The sequence below is a fragment of the Saccoglossus kowalevskii genome, chromosome 17, assembly GCF_978046115.1.
Source record: "Saccoglossus kowalevskii chromosome 17, keSacKowa6.1, whole genome shotgun sequence".
NCBI classification, from domain to species: domain Eukaryota; kingdom Metazoa; phylum Hemichordata; class Enteropneusta; family Harrimaniidae; genus Saccoglossus; species Saccoglossus kowalevskii.
In genome coordinates this window covers 10849013-10870363 of record NC_140657.1, presented here as the reverse complement: position 1 = coordinate 10870363, position 21351 = coordinate 10849013, and the positions used below count along the sequence as shown (strand labels likewise).

The window sequence follows — 21351 nt, the reverse complement described above, 5'->3', positions numbered from 1 at the left end:
GTGGTATAAATATAGCTTCAGTTTTCAGCAGCTAGAGGATACTATTACTAATCTCAGTGAAAACTGTAGAGGGGGGTCAGGGCTACATTTTGATGGGAATTATAGTGGTGATACTGTAACAAACCCAGGTCCTGGTAATATACAAAGACCAAAGAAGTCAAGTTGTTATTAAAGGTACATCAAGGTTTACTCAGATTTATGAATGCGGTTTCTTTCATTTATTTATGAGACAGTTTGGTTGCACTTGTGTTCTCTGAGGTTTTGGACATTGGTCAATGGAAGTTTTTAGTTATCAGTACAATACTAGATTAAGGGAAATCACTTTATGATGAGTTGTACCCACATATAATTCACCTGTTTGCAGATGTTCTATGTATCATTTTATAATTAAATGATGGGGACTGTGACATTCATGTCTTGTTAATTCAGGGTTTACACAGAATAATTCCAGTCGTGTAAGAATGACCAAGTGCCTTGTGAACTAATTGTTGCCTTAAGTATTTTGAGTTGACTGCACTCAAGTGAAAGCATCAGAAAATTATCACAATTGTGTCATTATAAACTAAATAAATATTTTGATGTGTGTGTCTGATCTCCTTTAATTGGCTTCCTTTAGGAGTGCAACCTACATGGGCAGAAAATCTGCAACCTCCATACATGTATCAGTCTTTAATCTGATTGTGAATCCCTATACTAATACTGAAATAATGATTTGTTATTTTGATGGGAATTACAGTTTTTGCTTTTTAGTTATCAGTCTTGTATCGTTTACATGATTTGTTACCAAAATTGGCTCTGTATAATAAGTTCATGAAACTAAGGTTTGGGTTTTACTCGTACTTTCAGTGCAACAAAGGCATTCCTTTCATGTTTAGAAATATTTAAAAATTTCACGATTCAAACTGAAACAAAAGGTTTATGTTGACCAATTGAATAACAATGGAATGTTTTCCAATGATGTTGCTGCACTCTGTGCTTGTTGATTGGCTTGTTTGATTCAACTGCCATTGAAATTCATAAATACTTGTAAAGATGAAGGAATGCCTTTGTTGCACCAAGTGTAGTAGTTTACATTTTGTAGTTGTCTTAAAAATTTAAAAGTGAATATATTAATAATACTCCGGTTGTTTAATTTTATGACTAATGGAAAAGTAAGTTGCTTGGGGTGTCTGACATGCATTTTTTGTTGGAATGCACACAAACAGAGTAATAGTTTGTCATTACCACTGAATACTACAGTGATTTGTTGTGTTAGATAATTGTCTAATAGACAAATCCGTCAGGTGATAAATCAGACAGTATTCAGTAGTCCCTAGGCCTTTAGTAGAAGTCTTCTGATTTGATAGACAAAAGTATTCAAGTTATAACTCTGTATTAATTCATTAACAGTGATTGTTTATTTGTAGTCATAGTTTTTCTTCCAGGATTTTTGGTTTATCCCATATACTGTCATAGGCAGTACACAATTTATGTACTGTGCTTTTATGAGATATCCAAACAAGGGGAAATTTTTGCCAGTAGACAAAATGGAGAATTTCAAGAAGATTATCAACATTAGTGTTCGAATATATAGAATATGGAAAAACAAAATAAAAAAAATATTTTTGGTCACTTTTTGAATTAATGTATGCCCTTTTGCATTCATACATGTACATGTAGTAATAAGGCGCTGTCAGGGTTAACCTTTTCACCACCAGACTTTTTTGCCCAAATTTTTCTTTAGTTTTATTCTAATATTCTTCAATATTCCTGAAAATGAACCATAATTTTGGAGCCAACAGACAAAATACATGTATCAGTAAATTATCAGATTTTACTCATTCAGACAAACAATAATTTTTCTATTTTTGTGCAGACTATAAACAGAACTATTTTATGAATTTGTGATGAAAATAGGTAACTGGTGGTGGTGAGAAGGTTAATATACATCCAATGCGTTTGCAGTATTTTGGACTGTGAGCATAATAATTCTACGTAGATGAAATTAATTATGATTACAAAAATGTAGTTTTTACTTTAGTATCAAATGGCATGATTTATTATTGCTGTCCCACATTCATCCTCTCCTACCTGTATTTTTAATTGAGCTAAAGTACGCCAATTCCATTCCTCATACTGTGTTTCCTTGTAGTACATAACATGTATTACATGACATCTTTGCTTTGGGGCATACAGGAGATAACTATGTTTTAAAAAAATCTGAAAGTATGGTAGACCTTTACAGACTCTATCAATTTTAATGGATGGACGTGGTTCAAGAGTTCATATTTTTCTGTGCTGGACTTATCTTCTGTTGTAAAACTATCCTGATGGTTCTGGTCGTGAAAAAAACATTAAACGATGGTGGTCATTGCGCATGCACAAGATACATGTATTGGTCTCATATAAACAAAGATGGCGACTTTGCCTGTTGCGCAGATCACAAGTACAAACTGAAGCATTACCAAGCTTTAGCCAGGTATCAAAGGAGTCACTGGCATTAATTAGTTCATGTCGCACCAAGGTCAAAACTTGTTCTTGTGATTTCCATTAAAAGCGTGCATTAGATTGTTTATCAACACAAATGTGTTGGCTCGATGAACACCATCCTTCAGAGGAAGTTGGTTCTTATCTCTGAGACAGTCCATTGTCTTCCTTTCAGTTTTGTAGAAGTAGGAGCATAGTTTATTATATTCCTTCATATTCACTTCACACAAATGTAAAGACTTGTTGTTTCAACACTTCTTGAAAATGGCAGCACTCACAAAAGTTCAGCTTGGTTTTGCTGGTTAATTTTGTTGACTGTTTTTGAGACTAAAATCCATGCTTCAATCTGATTATGGGCGCAGTGACGTAGAACATTTTCTTGGATTCAACAAATGCATAAAGGGGTATTTCCATGCTTAATGATGTGATATACACATCTGATGATGGTCAGTTTTAATGAAGTGAAAATACCTCAATGCCATATTCCCATCTTGAAAGATTAGCATTTTAACATTGAAGTATAAAAAAGTTCAAATTCAAATCATTTGAATCAATATATAATGCAGCAAGCATTCAATTTGATTTTTGCAGCTGGGCTATTTTACTCATACAAGTACATTGTAGAACCACTAAATGAATGAATGAATTAAAAAAGTGATTTGTCTAGTATTTAAATTCAAATAGTAAATCACATCAAGTCACAAAAATGAAGTTGATTCAACTACATTGGCATTGGTAATATTAGAAAAGTTTACCTAACTTAATATAGTGACCCCTTGCCAGTTACAGTTTTGAAGTATAAGAACTAATGTTTCATACATCTTGTATTTAATTGGCTGTTAAGGGTCTGGAGAAGACAACTTAACACCTACTGGTTGTCAATTACTGAGATGCAAAAGGTGACGGAAGCTTGACACCGAGGTGTGGACGTATGAAGTCGCGACTTTACATACTTCTCGGCCGTTCCCTCTTGATAAAGCTCTATAAAACTCGCGACCCTCAATAAATCACGATTTTTGCTTGAATCCTGACACCCGCGACTTAGTGAATTGCCACTATACTTGCTCTAAGTTATCAACAATTTTCACTAAAATTCCATTCACAAATCCATTGTAAAAAGCTGTTTTCAAAATAGCGCACATTTATAAGTATGTGACCTCACACCTTGATTAAAATTCTATTTGTAGTGTGAAACCTATACCGAGCAAGTGTCTGAAACAGGTAGCAGAATAAACCTACTAATAGTACCATTTTGCTGCTTTCCTGCTGTGACACTCAGGGTCTTGCAGTAAATCTAATATACTAATGCATGTTGTCTTTGATTGGTTTTAGTTTACGCACCAGTGAAACGAACTACTTGAATGAGTCATTCTCATTCTATTCTGCAATCCGTGCTAGAGCGTATTATTCCAAAGCAAATAAAGAAGGGTAAGTTCTCTCCTCATTATTATTAAAGCCGCAATGAATCTCTCCTGAAATATAAACAAGCATTCAAAAAAATTTACAGTTTCTACCACTAGAGGCAGTATTCCAGAAAAATGCATTTTCATTATTGAAGCTGCAATGTATCTCTTGAAATATGAATAAGTACGGATAGTTATGTGCATTCAAAAGAATTTACAGTATCTACCACTGGGGGCAGTATTCTACAAATACATTCTCATTATTGAAGCTGCAATATATCTCTTGAAATATGAATAACTACGGATAGTTATGTGCATTCAAAAGAATTTACAGTATCTACCACTGGGGGCAGTATTCTACAAATACATTCTCATTATTGAAGCTGCAATATATCTCTTGAAATATGAATAAGTACGGATAGTTATGTGCATTCAAAAGAATTTACAGTATCTACCACTGGGGGCAGTATTCTACAAATACATTTTCATTATTGAAGCTGCGCTGTATCTCTTGTAATATGAAAAAGTAAGGATAGTTATGTGCATTCAAAAGAATTTACAGTATCTACCACTGGGGGCAGTATTCCACAAATACATTCTCATTTTTGAAGCTGCAATATATCTCTTGAAATATGAATAAGTACGGATAGTTATGTGCATTCAAAAGAATTTACAGTATCTACCACTGGGGGCAAAAATACATTTTCATTATTGAAGCTGCGCTGTATCTCTTGTAATATGAAAAAGTAAGGATAGTTATGTGCATTCAAAAGAAGTATTCCACAAAAATACATTCCATGAGTATTTAAATTGTTCAGTGTATTCGGGTGATGAGTTTACTTTATTTGTGTTCAATGTTTACCTGTCATGAGTAAAAACTTTCTATGTACAATCATTGATTTTCAATTCATTGACGCACTATGTGTGAAAGGCACATTCAAAAATAGAATGATTTGATTCTCAACTTTGAATGTCGAAATTCTGATCTTTCAGAGGGTATTGACATTAAATGTGCAATGACCTTTGTGCGTCTTGTTTTCACGTTTGATTTCACACATAACACATTTTGCAGTGGACAGAAAATGATATATCAATTTGAATAAATGAATGTATGCACAATTTATTTGACGACCACTTGTTCTAACGAGAAAGTAGTTCTCGTATTGCTCACTCCTAATCTTCTTGTTGTATTTTTTCATTACTCAGGCCGGAACTTTGTGTGAAGAAGTTGAGATATTATGCACGGTTTGTGGTGGTGTGTTTGCTACTCAGAAAAATCAGTCTAGTACGGGAACTTATTCAGGTATGTTACGCAGTGTTGCTGTTTTCTTTCATAACAAGTACAAATTACATAAATGTGATGGGTATTTCTGTTTATTATGATACCTAGAGGTGGTAATAATCCTATAAGAAATCTCACTTCTCTCCCTTTCCTGACAGTACATTGGATATCAGTTTGTTTTTTTCATTTTCTTGCATAATTATTAATAGCTGTTCAGTGCTTTGGACTTAAATCTGCGCATGTGCAGATGACGCTTCAAGAGACATGCAACTGTAGTATTAATGTAAGATTCAAACGTTCATTGGGTGAGAAATTATGTTTTGAATGAGTTTTTACTTCTCTTCTGTTAACAAAGTTGAGAAGAGCTTTTTGTATTATTGTCACGTGATTTGCCACATCAACTTTACATTTTCAACTTCTTAAAAACTCTCAGCTGTATGGTTTTCATACTCGCAATGATAAAAATGTACCTTTGATGGGTCTCTCTCAGATTTATTTATAAGACATACTTTGTATGCCTGTGTTTATCAGACATACTCCTGATACATGTATTTTTAAGCAAAAACTTATCTCAACCAGTTGTGGTTAATGAGTGCTTTGTCATTTAGCTGTATTTTCTTTTTATGACAGGAATTAAATAAACAAATAGAAGAGTATACTAGTTTATATGAACCAGAAGATCAGTTGGAATGGCAGCTAGTGCTCGGGGAAATCAGGTCATTTATTGATGTATGTATACCATCTATATATACCCGGTAACCACAGTCATTGCCTTGTGTTCAATATAAGTCCCTTGTGATATATACAACATACATTAAGTATTATTGTTTGTTTGAAATTTGAAATGCTATGTGTCAACAGCCACTAAAGCTTATTTGAACATTTTGTATAAACCCTTTGAATATCAATATTTTTCCAGTCAGCCAAAATTTTGCACGTTTTTGTGTTTTTTTCTATAGTTTCCTTGTTTAATTTTGACCAAGTAGACATGATTTATAATCAGTAATATATTTATTGATCAAAATTTCAACAACAAATAAAAACAATGCTGCTGGTTTATGTTATGAATGGTGAATGTAATGCACAGATGCTTATTGTGATTACATTGATAACTCTAACTGGCTTGTATTATCAGCTTGTACTTTGGTTGGCACAAGTTAAACAAAATATGCGCATTTCATTTACTGTCTCTTTCAAGATTGCCATCTGACAGCCTTTGGAGTGCAAAACGATGCACCATAGTCAAGATTTCATTCAAATTTTGTACATATTTAGAATTTAAGGAATCCTTGATGCACATCATATTTTTTGTAAGGGATCTTGAAAGCTGGCAGCCATTTTGTTTACAATGGTGCTTTTTCACAGCCATATCTGTGAAATGCTTGAACTAATCACATTCAAATACATACCTAATGCTTGTAAGTGTGAGCTGCACATCCTTAATATTGCTTGGTTTGGGATGTGAGATGAAAAAAAAACTAATCTTTGATATAAACCATGTGATACTTGCTGCATAAGATAACTTCACTAAAAATGACCTACGTAATAATGGGCGTGTGTCCATGATCAAACTAAATCCTAAATTTTGTTTTAAATCTTTTCACAATCAGTTCCCTCCCAACTACAAAACAGTAGTAAAAATATGTCATTTTAACAATTTCACGATAATGACTTATAATAACGTATTCAGTGATTGTGTTTACATTGCAGGCAGAGCAGATAATTAATGTCATAGAGACAGATACCAAACCATTAGTATTAACACATAGATTAAGTAAAGATGGCGTACCGGCATTGGACAGAGGACAACATGTATATCTTACATTACAAGAAGCACTGATCATTGGCAATTGTAATGAACAGGTAACAACATCTTATTATGATTATACATCTGGCAGTAAAGACAGTATAATTTAACTGGCAGTGAAAACTCAAGTCAATGCAAAGACACTTACAACATTGTGTCTGATTGGCTATCCAACCCTAACACCCAACAATCAGACCAATCAAAGATAAGCTTGTTTGCTAACAGGTTTTTTTAACAAATCAAATTCGGTCTTGCATATATGCTTTGATACAATTTAAAAAACTCTTGTTCAAGAGTTTTACTGTAAAATACTTTATTTTAGCTGGATTTAATATTCGCTGAATAGATTTTTTTTGGTGTTTTGTATGGAATTTATTTTCACTGATTTTTGAAGTTTAATGAAAAATATAGGAAAAAAGGTATTTTATTTTCACTGAATGTAGATAGGAGTAATCTAATTTGTTAGGACAATACTTCTTGAAATGCCAGGTGAATTATATTGCGTGTTATACACACTGTTCATTTAATTGTATTAATCGATATAACAGGTAATTAAATTTTATTGAAGAAACATGTTTTGATGAGAATGGAATCACATTAAAGGCTTTTACAGTCTAAAATGTTCACCTATTACAAGATTATTTATTCTTTTATACATATTGTGCTGAAAATTTACTGTTCTGTTAAAAGGCTGATCTGTATTCATTCCAAAACATATCTGCTCCAGTTCATTTTTACATTCAACGCCACCAACACATTCCCGGTTATTGACACCACAATCAAACACTTTTCTTTGTCTACATTAGACGTAGAAGCGATACAATGTATGCTTGAAATAAAATTTTGTTAATGAACCCAAACGTTAGCACAGTGTAAACCATTTTTTCGTTGCCATTTTATCTATTAAACTTATCAGAGAGAAATGGTGTATAATTGTGGTGTATATCACAAGATATGTGTCTATACAATCATTGCACTGTCTTTGTGCATACTTTGCAGGATTATTGTAGTAACCTCAGATTTTCTTCTCAAGTTATTTTGAATTTTCTAATATTTATTATTTACAGATTAAATTCAGTGAGTTGACCCTTGACATGTACAGAATATTACAGGCATTAGAAAGAGAACCAAAGGGAGATGACATCCATCATCACCACCACCATAACGACTCATCACCTGCACCAGGTCAACAACCAGTGGTATGTATGGCCTAATATTAATATGCAAATTATTTGTACCACTTGGTCAACAACCAGTGGTATGCATGGCCTAATGTTAATATGCAAATTATATGTACCACTTGGTCAACAACCAGTGGTATGTATGGCCTAATATTAATATGCAAATTATATGTACCACTTGGTCAACCAGTGGTATGTGTGGCCTAATGTTAATATGCAAATTATATGTACCACTTGGTCAACAACCAGTGGTATGCATGGCCTAATGTTAATATGCAAATTATATGTACTACTTGGTCAACAATCAATTGTATGCATGGCCTAATGTTAATATGCAAATTATATGTACTACTTGGTCAACAACCAGTGGTATGCATGGCCTAATTTTAATATGCAAATTATATGTACTACTTGGTCAACAATCAGTGGTATGCATGGCCTAATGTTAATATGCAAATTATATGTACCACTTGGTCAACAACCAGTGGTATGCATGGCCTAATGTTAATATGCAAATTATATGTACTACTTGGTCAACAACCAGTGGTATGTATGGCCTAATGTTAATATGCAAATTATATGTACCACTTGGTCAACAACCAGTGGTATGCATTGCCTAATGCTAATATGCAAATTATATGTACCACTTGGTCAACAACCAGTGGTATGTGTGGCCTAATGTTAATATGCAAATTATATGTACCACTTGGTCAACAACCAGTGGTATGCATGGCCGAATGTTAATATGCAAATTATATGTACTACTTGGTCAGCAATCAGTGGTATGTATGGCCTAATGTTAATATGCAAATTATATGTACCACTTGGTCAGCAAGCAGTGGTATGCATGGCCTAATGTTAATATGCAAATTATATGTATCACTTGGTCAGCAAGCAGTGGTATGTGTGTCCTAATGTTAATATGCAAATTATATGTATCACTTGGTCAGCAACCAGTGGTATGTATGGCCTAATGTTAATATGCAAATTATATGTACCACTTGGTCAACAACCAGTGGTATGTATGGCCTAATGTTAATATGCAAATTATATATGTACCACTTGGTCAACAACCAGTGGTATGTGGCCTAATGTTAATATGCAAATTATATGTACCACTTGGTCAACAACCAGTGGTATGCATGGCCTAATGTTAATATGCAAATTATATGTACTACTTGGTCAACAATCAATTGTATGCATGGCCTAATGTTAATATGCAAATTATATGTACTACTTGGTCAACAACCAGTGGTATGCATGGCCTAATTTTAATATGCAAATTATATGTACTACTTGGTCAACAATCAGTGGTATGCATGGCCTAATGTTAATATGCAAATTATATGTACCACTTGGTCAACAACCAGTGGTATGCATGGCCTAATGTTAATATGCAAATTATATGTACTACTTGGTCAACAACCAGTGGTATGTATGGCCTAATGTTAATATGCAAATTATATGTACCACTTGGTCAGCAAGCAGTGGTATGTGTGTCCTAATGTTAATATGCAAATTATATGTACTACTTGGTCAACAACCAGTGGTATGCATGGCCTAATGCTAATATGCAAATTATATGTACCACTTGGTCAACAACCAGTGGTATGCATGGCCTAATGCTAATATGCAAATTATATGTACCACTTGGTCAACAACCAGTGGTATGCATGGCCTAATGCTAATATGTAAATTATATGTACCACTTGGTCAACAACCAGTGGTATGCATGGCCTAATGCTAATATGCAAATTATATGTACCACTTGGTCAGCAAGCAGTGGTATGTGTGTCCTAATGTTCATATGCAAATTATATGTACCACTTGGTCAACAACCAGTGGTATGCATGGCCTAATGCTAATATGCAAATTATATGTACCACTTGGTCAACAACCAGTGGTATGTGTGGCATAATGTTAATATGCAAATTATATGTACCACTTGGTCAACAACCAGTGGTATGTATGGCCTAATGCTAATATGCAAATTATATGTACCACTTGGTCAACAACCAATGGTATGCATTGCCTAATGCTAATATGCAAATTATATGTACCACTTGGTCAACAACCTGTGGTATGCATGGTCTAATGCTAATATGCAAATTATATGTACCACTTGGTCAACAACCTGTGGTATGCATGGCCTAATGCTAATATGCAACTTATATGTACCACTTGGTCAACAACCAGTGGTATGTGTGGCCTAATGTTAATATGCAAATTATATGTACCACTTTGTCAACGACCAGTGGTATGCGTGGCCTAATGCTAATATGCAAATTATATGTACCACTTGGTCAGCAAGCAGTGGTATGTGTGTCCTAATGTTAATATGCAAATTATATGTACCATTTGGTCAATAACCAGTGGTATGCATGGCCTAATGCTAATATGCAAATTATATGTACCACTTGGTCAACAACCAGTGGTATGCATGGCCTAATGCTAATATGCAAATTATATCTACCACTTGGTCAGCAAGCAGTGGTATGTGTGTCCTAATGTTAATATGCAAATTATATGTATCACTTGGTCAACAACCAGTGGTATGCATGGCCTAATGCTAATATGCAAATTATATGTACCACTTGGTCAGCAAGCAGTGGTATGTGTGACCTAATGTTAATATGCAAATTATATGTATCACTTGGTCAACAACCAGTGGTATGCATGGCCTAATGCTAATATGCAAATTATATGTACCACTTGGTCAACATCCAGTGGTATGCATGGCCTAATGCTAATATGCAAATTATATGTACCACTTGGTCAACAACCAGTGGTATGTATGTCCTAATGTTAATATGCAAATTATAAGTACCACTTGGTCAACAACCAGTGGTATGCATGGCCTAATGCTAATATGTAAATTATATGTACCACTTGGTCAACAACCAGTGGTATGCATGGCCTAATGCTAATATGCAAATTATATGTACCACTTGGTCAGCAAGCAGTGGTATGTGTGTCCTAATGTTCATATGCAAATTATATGTACCACTTGGTCAACAACCAGTGGTATGCATGGCCTAATGCTAATATGCAAATTATATGTACCACTTGGTCAACAACCAGTGGTATGTGTGGCATAATGTTAATATGCAAATTATATGTACCACTTGGTCAACAACCAGTGGTATGTATGGCCTAATGCTAATATGCAAATTATATGTACCACTTGGTCAACAACCAGTGGTATGCATTGCCTAATGCTAATATGCAAATTATATGTACCACTTGGTCAACAACCTGTGGTATGCATGGTCTAATGCTAATATGCAAATTATATGTACCACTTGGTCAACAACCTGTGGTATGCATGGCCTAATGCTAATATGCAACTTATATGTACCACTTGGTCAACAACCAGTGGTATGTGTGGCCTAATGTTAATATGCAAATTATATGTACCACTTTGTCAACGACCAGTGGTATGCGTGGCCTAATGCTAATATGCAAATTATATGTACCACTTGGTCAGCAAGCAGTGGTATGTGTGTCCTAATGTTAATATGCAAATTATATGTACCATTTGGTCAATAACCAGTGGTATGCATGGCCTAATGCTAATATGCAAATTATATGTACCACTTGGTCAACAACCAGTGGTATGCATGGCCTAATGCTAATATGCAAATTATATCTACCACTTGGTCAGCAAGCAGTGGTATGTGTGTCCTAATGTTAATATGCAAATTATATGTATCACTTGGTCAACAACCAGTGGTATGCATGGCCTAATGCTAATATGCAAATTATATGTACCACTTGGTCAGCAAGCAGTGGTATGTGTGACCTAATGTTAATATGCAAATTATATGTATCACTTGGTCAACAACCAGTGGTATGCATGGCCTAATGCTAATATGCAAATTATATGTACCACTTGGTCAACATCCAGTGGTACAGTACTCATTTCGCCGAACCTCCCGCCCGCTTCCGGATTTCGATCGCTTTTTTTTCGCTCGCTTTGTTCAATCCGACCGCGCAATTTCCGCTTTTTTTTCGACCGCGCAAATCTGGAAGTATCCGCTCGCGCAATCGCTCGCTCGCTCGCTCGCTCGCCTGACAGCACAACCGCCCGCATTTACAGTTCATTACCTACTGTTTCATGTACAAGTGTATCATTTTTGTTTTTATGATGTTAAAATAAGAATAAATACAATTAGAAATTTATAGAACGACCGTTGAAAAAAATACGGTGGATCACACGGCCATATAAAATTGGTGATAATAATGTACACCATAAACAAGATCGAACCAAACATGTGAAATCAAATACGACACTGACACAGACACAACTAATATGAAATAAAACCATTCTATTTTTGGTGGAGAGCGAAAAATGTCTACTGTAGAGAACGGTATTCGTTGAGTTAAACCGTGTGTAGGGTGACGGTTGTCATGCACGCATGGTTTGGGTTTAACACGGGTCAAGTTGTAGTTATGTTAAAATCCGTGGCACCTATAACAATTGAAGAATATCTGCAGGAATAGTAAGACTGTGAAAAAAACGACTGATCGATTGTTATAGAATGACCGTAGTGTACAATTTGTCAAACAAATACAATACTTGCAAATGTAATGTCGGCCAGCGCCCATCTTACTTGTCCGAAGTTGTCGACACCGACTTCACTGGAGATCGCGTTTTCTAACTAGGCGGCTGGCAAGCGGACTAACACGTTACATAAATCTGTTGAATTACAATTATGGTTTTTATGTTTGCGCCCAATGTCTCGTTATAAAATAAAGGATTCAAATTTTGCAGGGTATTCCGTTTTTTTGCGAACTCTGGGCGAAATACTTTCATGAGCTGTACGTAGTTCACTTACAGCCAAAACAAAGTCAGCTTGGACATTAAGTTGTGAGACGCGAAAAAACAAACGCTGCCAGTGATAGATTACGTTCACTGAATAAAAGAACAAAATAAACGCAATCAAAGGCGCCGACCACACGCTTTGAAAATAAATAGAACGCGTTGCTAAGAGGAATCGCATCTGCATCTCGACGACGTCTCCGGTCATGAGCAGGGTTTGCCGCGTCTTAGAAAAATTTAAAGTTAAAAAGGAATCAGTGTCGGGGAACCATTCACAATGTTTGCATGAAAAATCCCACGCGAAAGCGTTTTTTTTCTTCCTGTTACAAACACTATGATACCTGAATCCCGATTAATTCATAAATATGAATCGGTAAGGGTCAATTTCCTGCAATCCTTCAAGATTAAATTTGCCTCCTAAAATCTTTCTAACGATGAGCTGGAAGATTGCCATAATTGAGTGCCACCATTTCTGTTCTAAGATTTATTCAGTATAATAATACAAATGTTCACCCCAACAGAAGTGGACATACAGTTTTAGCGACCCGAAGAGCTCATTGTCAACCGAGGCGAAGCTCTACGATAAAGACTTTCCGTTCCCAAAAAATAATAATAAGAAAAAAACTTCTCGTTCCCGACATTACGAAATTCTTTCGTTTTGGGGAAAAAACCTGGAAAAAAAACTGATTTTGACAAAATAATTTAGAAATTGATATTAAGAATAATTCATAACGAAATCTATTTCATATGTACCCATAATTTTTTTTCATAATTACTGATTACACACGAATATTACAGAAAAAAATAATTTGCTATATTATCTATATTTGTGCCTTTTATTTGTTTTGAATCGTGACTGAAAGGAGCTAGATGAAATTACAAACTATGTAGTGTGTTCGACAACTCGTGTATGAACAACAATTTTAATAAATATGATTTTACTTGGTAAAATTACTGTATTTTTCTACATAAAAACAAATGAATTTCACAATGTCTTTATTATCATAGCGTTGTTGGTAAAAGTTGAAAATGATACATCCACGTGAACCTGCTTATATGAGATCGAAGGAGTCTCTGTTTTCAACAGCCGTATACATCTAACTGCGTCATCGCTAAGTTTCCTTGTGGACCACGAGTTCTGTTCCTTGTTTGCACGTTTTCATGTTCACACAATCGCAGACATTATTTGTAAGGGTGCCCTTTGAAATGGCACATTTTCTCGATGTTTTAGCGAGTACTCCGCGAGTATATGGCTTGTTCTCACATCAGCATAATTTTCCTCGAGTTCACTCATCGCTTTCCCACATGCACTTCTCGTTCTTTGCTGCTAACTTTTTTTGCACTCTAATATGGTGTTGTTTTTGTCTTTCTAAACATCGAGTTTATTTTTGACATTCAACGAGATCGCTTGAATTTTGAATTTGATGACGGTTCGAATTTATCCACTTTTACAGTGATCAACATTGCGTTCGAGTAGTAATTACAAGCCTGATTTACATTTTTCTTGCGGTGTTTTTCGTCAATGTATTAAATATAAGTGCTTTGGGAAATAACATAATTATATTGTGCGAGTGAAAGAGTTTGGTGAGACTGTCACAACACGTTTTATTTATTTCCAACGCGCGTGGTCGGCGCCTCTGATTGCGATTATTTTGTATTTTTGTTTTCAAAATGTATCACTGGCTGCGTTTGTTTTGTTTTCCTCAACAAAAACTGTTCCGATATCTCTTTCATTTTTCGTCCGGCTGCTGCCAATCCAATAATTCGTCGCCGCATGTACTCAGACAAGCGATTAATCGTCACAATCATTATACTAGTAGTTTAAGTCCAATTGATTTGTAGAAATTCAGCTATGCGATAATTATATGTGCAGTTTTGTTTTGCGCACCCAGACACGAGCAAAAGTTAACCAATAGATTTTCTGAACTACAGCATTCGTATTACTTATGCAAATTGAGTAAGGGTCATAGTGCGAGTTGCGTTCAAAAATAACAAAGTGTCAAATTATTTTGAGCGCCGTTCGGAATAAATTTAGTCAAAATCACACACAGAAACACACACACAACACACAAATACTAGTACTCAATACATATCGCGATTGACTAGTTATATAGCTGCTTGAACTACACACACAAGGACGTAAATATGTAAATACAGGTCACAGCTCGACTTGCGTAGCAAACGTTACAATGTGTCAAGTGATTTGAAGGCGTCTTTGTTCCAAAACAGAGAAGCAATAGGCGTTGTGTTTTGAATCGTCATTAAAACCTAAATTTATTACGAATACAAACTTAAGTTGATACATACAATGTACGATCATTGTTACTCCAGCGGTCGGCTGGCAAGCGGATGTTTCTGAAGCCAGCCATAGCAGGAGTGAGCGAGCGAACAAAAGCGAGCGAGCGAGCGAGCGAGCGAACAAAAGCGAGCGAGCGAGCGAACAAAAGCGAACGCGAGCGAGCGGAAAAAAAGCGGTCGGTTTCCGGTCGGAAAGCAGCGAGCGGTCGGAAATTAAGCGATAAGCGGTCGGAAAAAAAGCGATAAAAGCGGGAGGTTGGGCGGAATGAGTACTGTATGCATGGCCTAATGCTAATATGCAAATTATATGTACCACTTGGTCAACAACCAGTGGTATGTATGTCCTAATGTTAATATGCAAATTATAAGTACCACTTGGTCAACAACCAGTGGTATGCATGGCCTAATGCTAATATGCAAATTATATGTACCACTTGGTCAACAACCAGTGGTATGCATGGCCTAATGCTAATATGCAAATTATATGTACCACTTGGTCAGCAAGCAGTGGTATGTGTGTCCTAATGCTAATATGCAAATTATATGTACCACTTGGTCAGCAAGCAGTGGTATGTGTGTCCTAATGTTAATATGCAAATTATATGTACCACTTGGTCAACAACCAGTGGTATGCATGGCCTAATACTAATATGCAAATTATATGTACCACTTGGTCAGCAAGCAGTGGTATGTGCGTCCTAATGTTCATATGCAAATTATATGTACCACTTGGTCAACAATCAGTGGTATGCATGGCCTAATGCTAATATGCAAATTATATGTACCACTTGGTCAACAACCAGTGGTATGTATAGCCTAATGTTAATATGCAAATTATATGTACCACTTGGTCAACAACCAGTGGTATGCATGGCCTAATGCTAATATGCAAATTATATGTACCACTTGGTCAACAACCAGTGGTATGCATGGCCTAATACTAATATGCAAATTATATGTACCACTTGGTCAACTATCAGGCTTATTAACAAGCTTATTGTCCTGTGTATATTAGAAGTTGTTGAATATTTCACATCAAGACAACATTGAATTATAATTCCAGTACTTATCATAAATAGTAACTATAATCTTCTATTTACAGGAAAATGGTGACAGAACAGGAAAGCGAGAAAACCCACATAAATATTTATTATATAAACCCACATTTGGTCAGCTTTTTACCTTCCTTTCAGCAGGATTCAAGGTATGAATAATATTATTGGGTTATTAGTGAATTGTCGATCTATAAATTCAATATACCTAGGGGTTGACCATTAGAAACTCAGGGGGGGCATAATTGGGGAAAAAACATTTTGCACAGACAAAAATTCATTCTTGAAAAAAAATCATGCAGGGATTATCAACAGAAAAACATCTTGCATGCCTAAATATTTTTGAAAAACTATTCCAGATACAAATGTGTAGTGTAAATACAATATTTAACAGCAAATTCATCATGGAAACAAAAATATAGCACAAAAGTAAATGAAGGAAATAAATAGTTTACACAGTTTTTCTCCTATTGTTCTTTCCAGACTTTCTAATAGTCAACTTTGTAGGCATATGTAATGTCACATATGGTGAGAATCAGAAAACTTCAAATGTGACCACCTCAAAATCGAAAGTACCAAAATAGCAGCAAACCCGCCAATTTTTGATAGGTTGATTTTGTAATGCTCAAACTGATACTAATTTCCTACTGGTTATTTTGATTAAGTTGTTGCTCAATGATTGGTAAATGATAGGTCATAGTTAAAGCAATGTTCTTGTTGTCGCCCATATGTGAATCTCACAGTGGACGTCTTTGCAGTTGCGCCCCCCCCCCCTTCTTTTTTTTTCTTAATAACCACTCAACAAATTTCAATAAAACTTTGTACATATGTGTTTCAGGATAATCCACATAAGTGACCAATTTAGGGTTGCATATTAATTGCTATATAAATATAAACTACTAGTATATAAATTAATTAAATTTAGGTTTTCCATAATTATTTCAACTACCACTCAGATTTCACTGAAACGTGGTATATCATGTTCCAGTATAATCCATATGGATGTGATTAGAGTTGAAATTCATGCATATGAATGACCTTATTTGAATAAATTAGGAAATATCATGATTTATCAAAAATCACTTACCAGTAATTTACCGTACACTTGGTGCATACACATGCTGTGGGGATGGTAAAACACAATCTACAGACCATATGGTACAGCACACAGAAGTTCTTTCTAAGCTTTGTTTGATTTTTATTCACACTAGGAGTTACCTCCCAATGCTGCTCTTCTTATATATCTCTCAGCGGACGGCTCATCAGGATCAGAAAGACCAGAGGATGAAGGAGCGTATGACTATGGTGGTGTAGTCACTAATAACAGACGTGAACCAGGTGAACCATTACAAATGAAAAGGTCTCACTTACTTAAAGAAATGCATTGGTAAGTAACGATTGATTTTTTGGGTGATATATATATATATATATATATATATATATATATAAGACTTTATTCAGTACTTTGGCCACCACCCTTATGTACAAATGTGAAAATGTAAAGTAATTCTATTGAACACTAGAAAGTATATTTAACAAATGAAAATAAAATATTTATCATCAATATAGATAATAATTATTTCTCAACTCCCCCTACTTAAAAATGCGTGTCGCAAAAAGCGTGCAAGGTTCCTTTGTATTTGTTTGTTGTTGGTTTTCAATAACTGTATAAACTTTGTACGATCTGGGTGATTAAAATAGTATGGTGGAATGTATTTCTCTCTTAAATCCAAATACTGTGGACAATAAAGTAGGAAATGAAACTCATCTTCAACAAGATTCTTACAGAATTTACATAATCTATCTGTTCTTCGTACATTTTCTCTTCTTCCTGTCTCAATATACAAATTGTGGGCTGAAATTCGAAAGCTACATAACTATAAATAAAATAAATATAAATACAAAACTTGTCACTCTTGAATGTTTGATAAAATAAAAATGCATCAAGACTGTGCTGATGAGACGAGGCTATTTGGAACAATAAGCAACAATTTGAGGACAATTATAACAGTTATATTTGGAGGCAATGTGATCTACTTTTTTAGTTTTTTTGTCATATAATAAAATCACTGTGAAACGACTGTAGACATAAACGTGGTATATATAACTGCAGCCCTCTAGAGTCAAGATTTCTTTATTGCAGCCTTGTAGTTTCAGACAACAAAGAATTATTTTCGGGGTCAATCACAGTGCATAGTGTTCTTTAATTGGTTTCTGTAATGGTTATAACTTTAGGTTATGTAGCCACTTTGTGTAACACACTCCAAACTATCTGTACTTTACACTGCTATCATTAACCTTTCCACTACTAGTTCCCTCTTTCATCACAAAATCACAAAATAGTTCCGTTTATAGTTCCTTCAAGATTGCAAAAAAAAGTAGCCATATTTTTTTAGTAAAAACCAGAAATTAACTCAGTGGGCTCCAAAATTAGGGTTTATTTCCAGAAATATTGAAGAATATAAAAAAAAAAGTGCAGAAAAATGAGGGCTGGAAAGTCTGGCGGTGAAAGGGTAAATTATTTGTACTGTACTGATATATATATTTCATTTACTTTCATTCAGTTTACATCCAGGAGACTTGTACCCATTTTCAAGAAAACCTTTGTTCTTAGTAGTGGATAGTACTAATAGCGTTGTTTTTAAGGTGAGTGAATTATCTTGAGTTACCGGTAGTTCATAGGTCAAAATCACTGTCATCTTATTGGATGTTGTGCTGCATTGGAGTAATGACCGGTAGGGAGCCTAACACTGTATACTGTTCAATTTCCTTGGGTGATCTTTTGCAATTGAAGAAGGAAAAAATTGGTGAATGTGTCTATTTAGGACCCCAGTGAAACTTTCACTGCTACAGAATTTCGGGAGTTTCACTGACTTATGAAATTCTCCAAAATGTGTCTCTAGTAAAATTACAGTATTTAAAAAACAAAATCATTGAAAAAATGTCAGTGAATGTATGTGTCAATAGGCATCCTTAACTTTTTCATCACCAGTTCCCTCTTTTTATCACAAATTCACAATGTAATCCTGTTAATAGTCTGCACCTTCCTTCAGAAGATTGGGACAAAAATAGCCAAATTTTTTGAGTGAAAACTGACTCAAATTTTGTCTGTTGGCTTCAAAATTAGGGTACATTTACAGAATTATTGAAGAATATAAGAAAAAAGTGAAGACAAATTTGAGCGAGAAAGTCTGGTGGTAAAAAGGTTAACTGTCACAGGTGTCATGCAGAGCAAAAGTGCCAGTCAACATTTTTCTCTTTATTTTTTATATCTTTCTAGAATGTTCCAAATCTGTTTGGTCAGCCATTAGTGTGTCTGATGTCACCAACTCAACTGCCAAAGAACTTACAAGATCAAAACACAAAAGGCAATTTATTTACCCTGTTCATGTACTCCCCTCTCACTGCATTTTGTCATGTGTGTGACATTGGCGATATTCCAGTTGCATTGTGGGAGAAATGCCAAAAGCATGTGACTATGGTAACCCAAGAGACTGCTACACTCATTTCAAAATCAAGGAGTTTAGGTGAGTTTTTTTAAAATTCTCTGATTTTATTGTCTTTTCTAAAAAGTTAAAGGGCAGTAGTCGTCTCGCCATGCATGCGCGAGATATATGGGTCTCATATAAACAAAGATGGCGACTTTGGCTGTTGCACAGATCAACGAGTACAAACTGAGACGTTACGAGGTATTTTGTAGGTGTATTGGAAGGTACCAAAGGAGTCACCGGCGGTAATTAGTGCAAATCGCCCCCAGGTCAAACCTCATACTTGTGATTACCATTAGAAGAACTCATTGGATTGTGGGAAAATCAATGTTTATCAACACAAATGTCACACAAGCGCAACATAACAACTACCACCCTTTAAATAAAAGAATATGTCTTTGAGTGGAATGTGTGAGATGTGTTAATAAGTAATATTTTTCAGAACAGTTTGACATACCTCTTACTTTGTTCCATAGTACTGATAGTTTTATAGGAATAAAGTGATTACTAAATCCTGTTCTATTTATTAACTTGAAAGTTTATTACATTACCAATTGTAACAAAGTATTGTTCATTGTCTTTTCAGATCATACGTATATGCAATTCTATGGTGATGAATTCCTTCGTCTTCTCATGCTCAGATTTGTTTTCTGTTATGTAACACTCAAATACCACAGAGGATTTAAAGTGAGTATCTATCACATACTGTAAAGGGGTTAACTATTCACTGGGTTTTAATTTTGCTTATTTTGCTGACTGGAAAATGCGCTAAATTAAAACCAAGTGAATACCGTACTCGACCGCGTTAGCGCCCAGGGGCCTCAACTCAGATAATCACGATTTTTTAGGGGTGGGCGCTTACCCGAGCACCCCCCTCGAAAAAGAGTGCAAATGAAAAATTTGATTCATCAAGTGACAGATTACGTCTTTGAGGGAAAATCAAATTACGAAATTAGTTGAGTCGTCATTGATTTTCACAATGAAGAAACAGAAATGATCACAAAAAATATGCACATTTTATTACAATATTAATTACGCACCACCAGAATTTATGAAATTAAAAACATTTGAGTCTGTTGGAACACAGTCGAAGTCAAAATTGTCATATTATCTCCACTGACGAAGGTGTTGGATCGTACGCAAACTCTCGATGAAAATCACTTTCCGCCATGATGCATTTGCATTTGACCTGCAGCAGCATCCTTTGACCTAACGGGTCAAGTTGGTTATTTACCAATCAGAATGCTGTGTTGCACTGACGCAATTCTTTGGAAATTCCCGAAGACTTTCCGGCAACGCAATGCGGAAGTGAATTATCGATGTCGAAGTAGGATCTGTTGGAATTGATTTCAGCGAATAAACGACATGGTTTTTCCAAAAAACTAGTAACTAGCCATTTTTGAGAGGTAAACTGAATATGGCATGAAATATTTACCGCATTTTACTTGTATTAACAGGTCATTGTCGAAGCGTAGTTTACGCACGGTTACCGTGTTCTACGCATTCACAACATGTTCACAGCGGCCGATATCCACGCTGTATCATATAAAAA

The 21351-nt window shown here is 35.2% G+C and overlaps 1 protein-coding gene across 1 annotated transcript in view; it reads left to right on the top strand.

Moving 5' to 3' along the window:
• LOC102807216 (protein SCAI-like) overlaps positions 1-21351 on the top strand; it is an 80780-nt gene that overhangs the window by 58703 nt on the left and 726 nt on the right. Inside the window, exons 4-13 of the mRNA XM_085491846.1 lie at positions 3799-3894; positions 5076-5172; positions 5782-5880; positions 6862-7014; positions 8026-8157; positions 16362-16463; positions 17523-17698; positions 18876-18957; positions 19592-19838; positions 20386-20486. Coding sequence (XP_085347972.1) covers positions 3799-3894; positions 5076-5172; positions 5782-5880; positions 6862-7014; positions 8026-8157; positions 16362-16463; positions 17523-17698; positions 18876-18957; positions 19592-19838; positions 20386-20486 — 1285 coding nt within the window. The remainder of the gene's footprint in view (positions 1-3798; positions 3895-5075; positions 5173-5781; positions 5881-6861; positions 7015-8025; positions 8158-16361; positions 16464-17522; positions 17699-18875; positions 18958-19591; positions 19839-20385; positions 20487-21351) is intronic.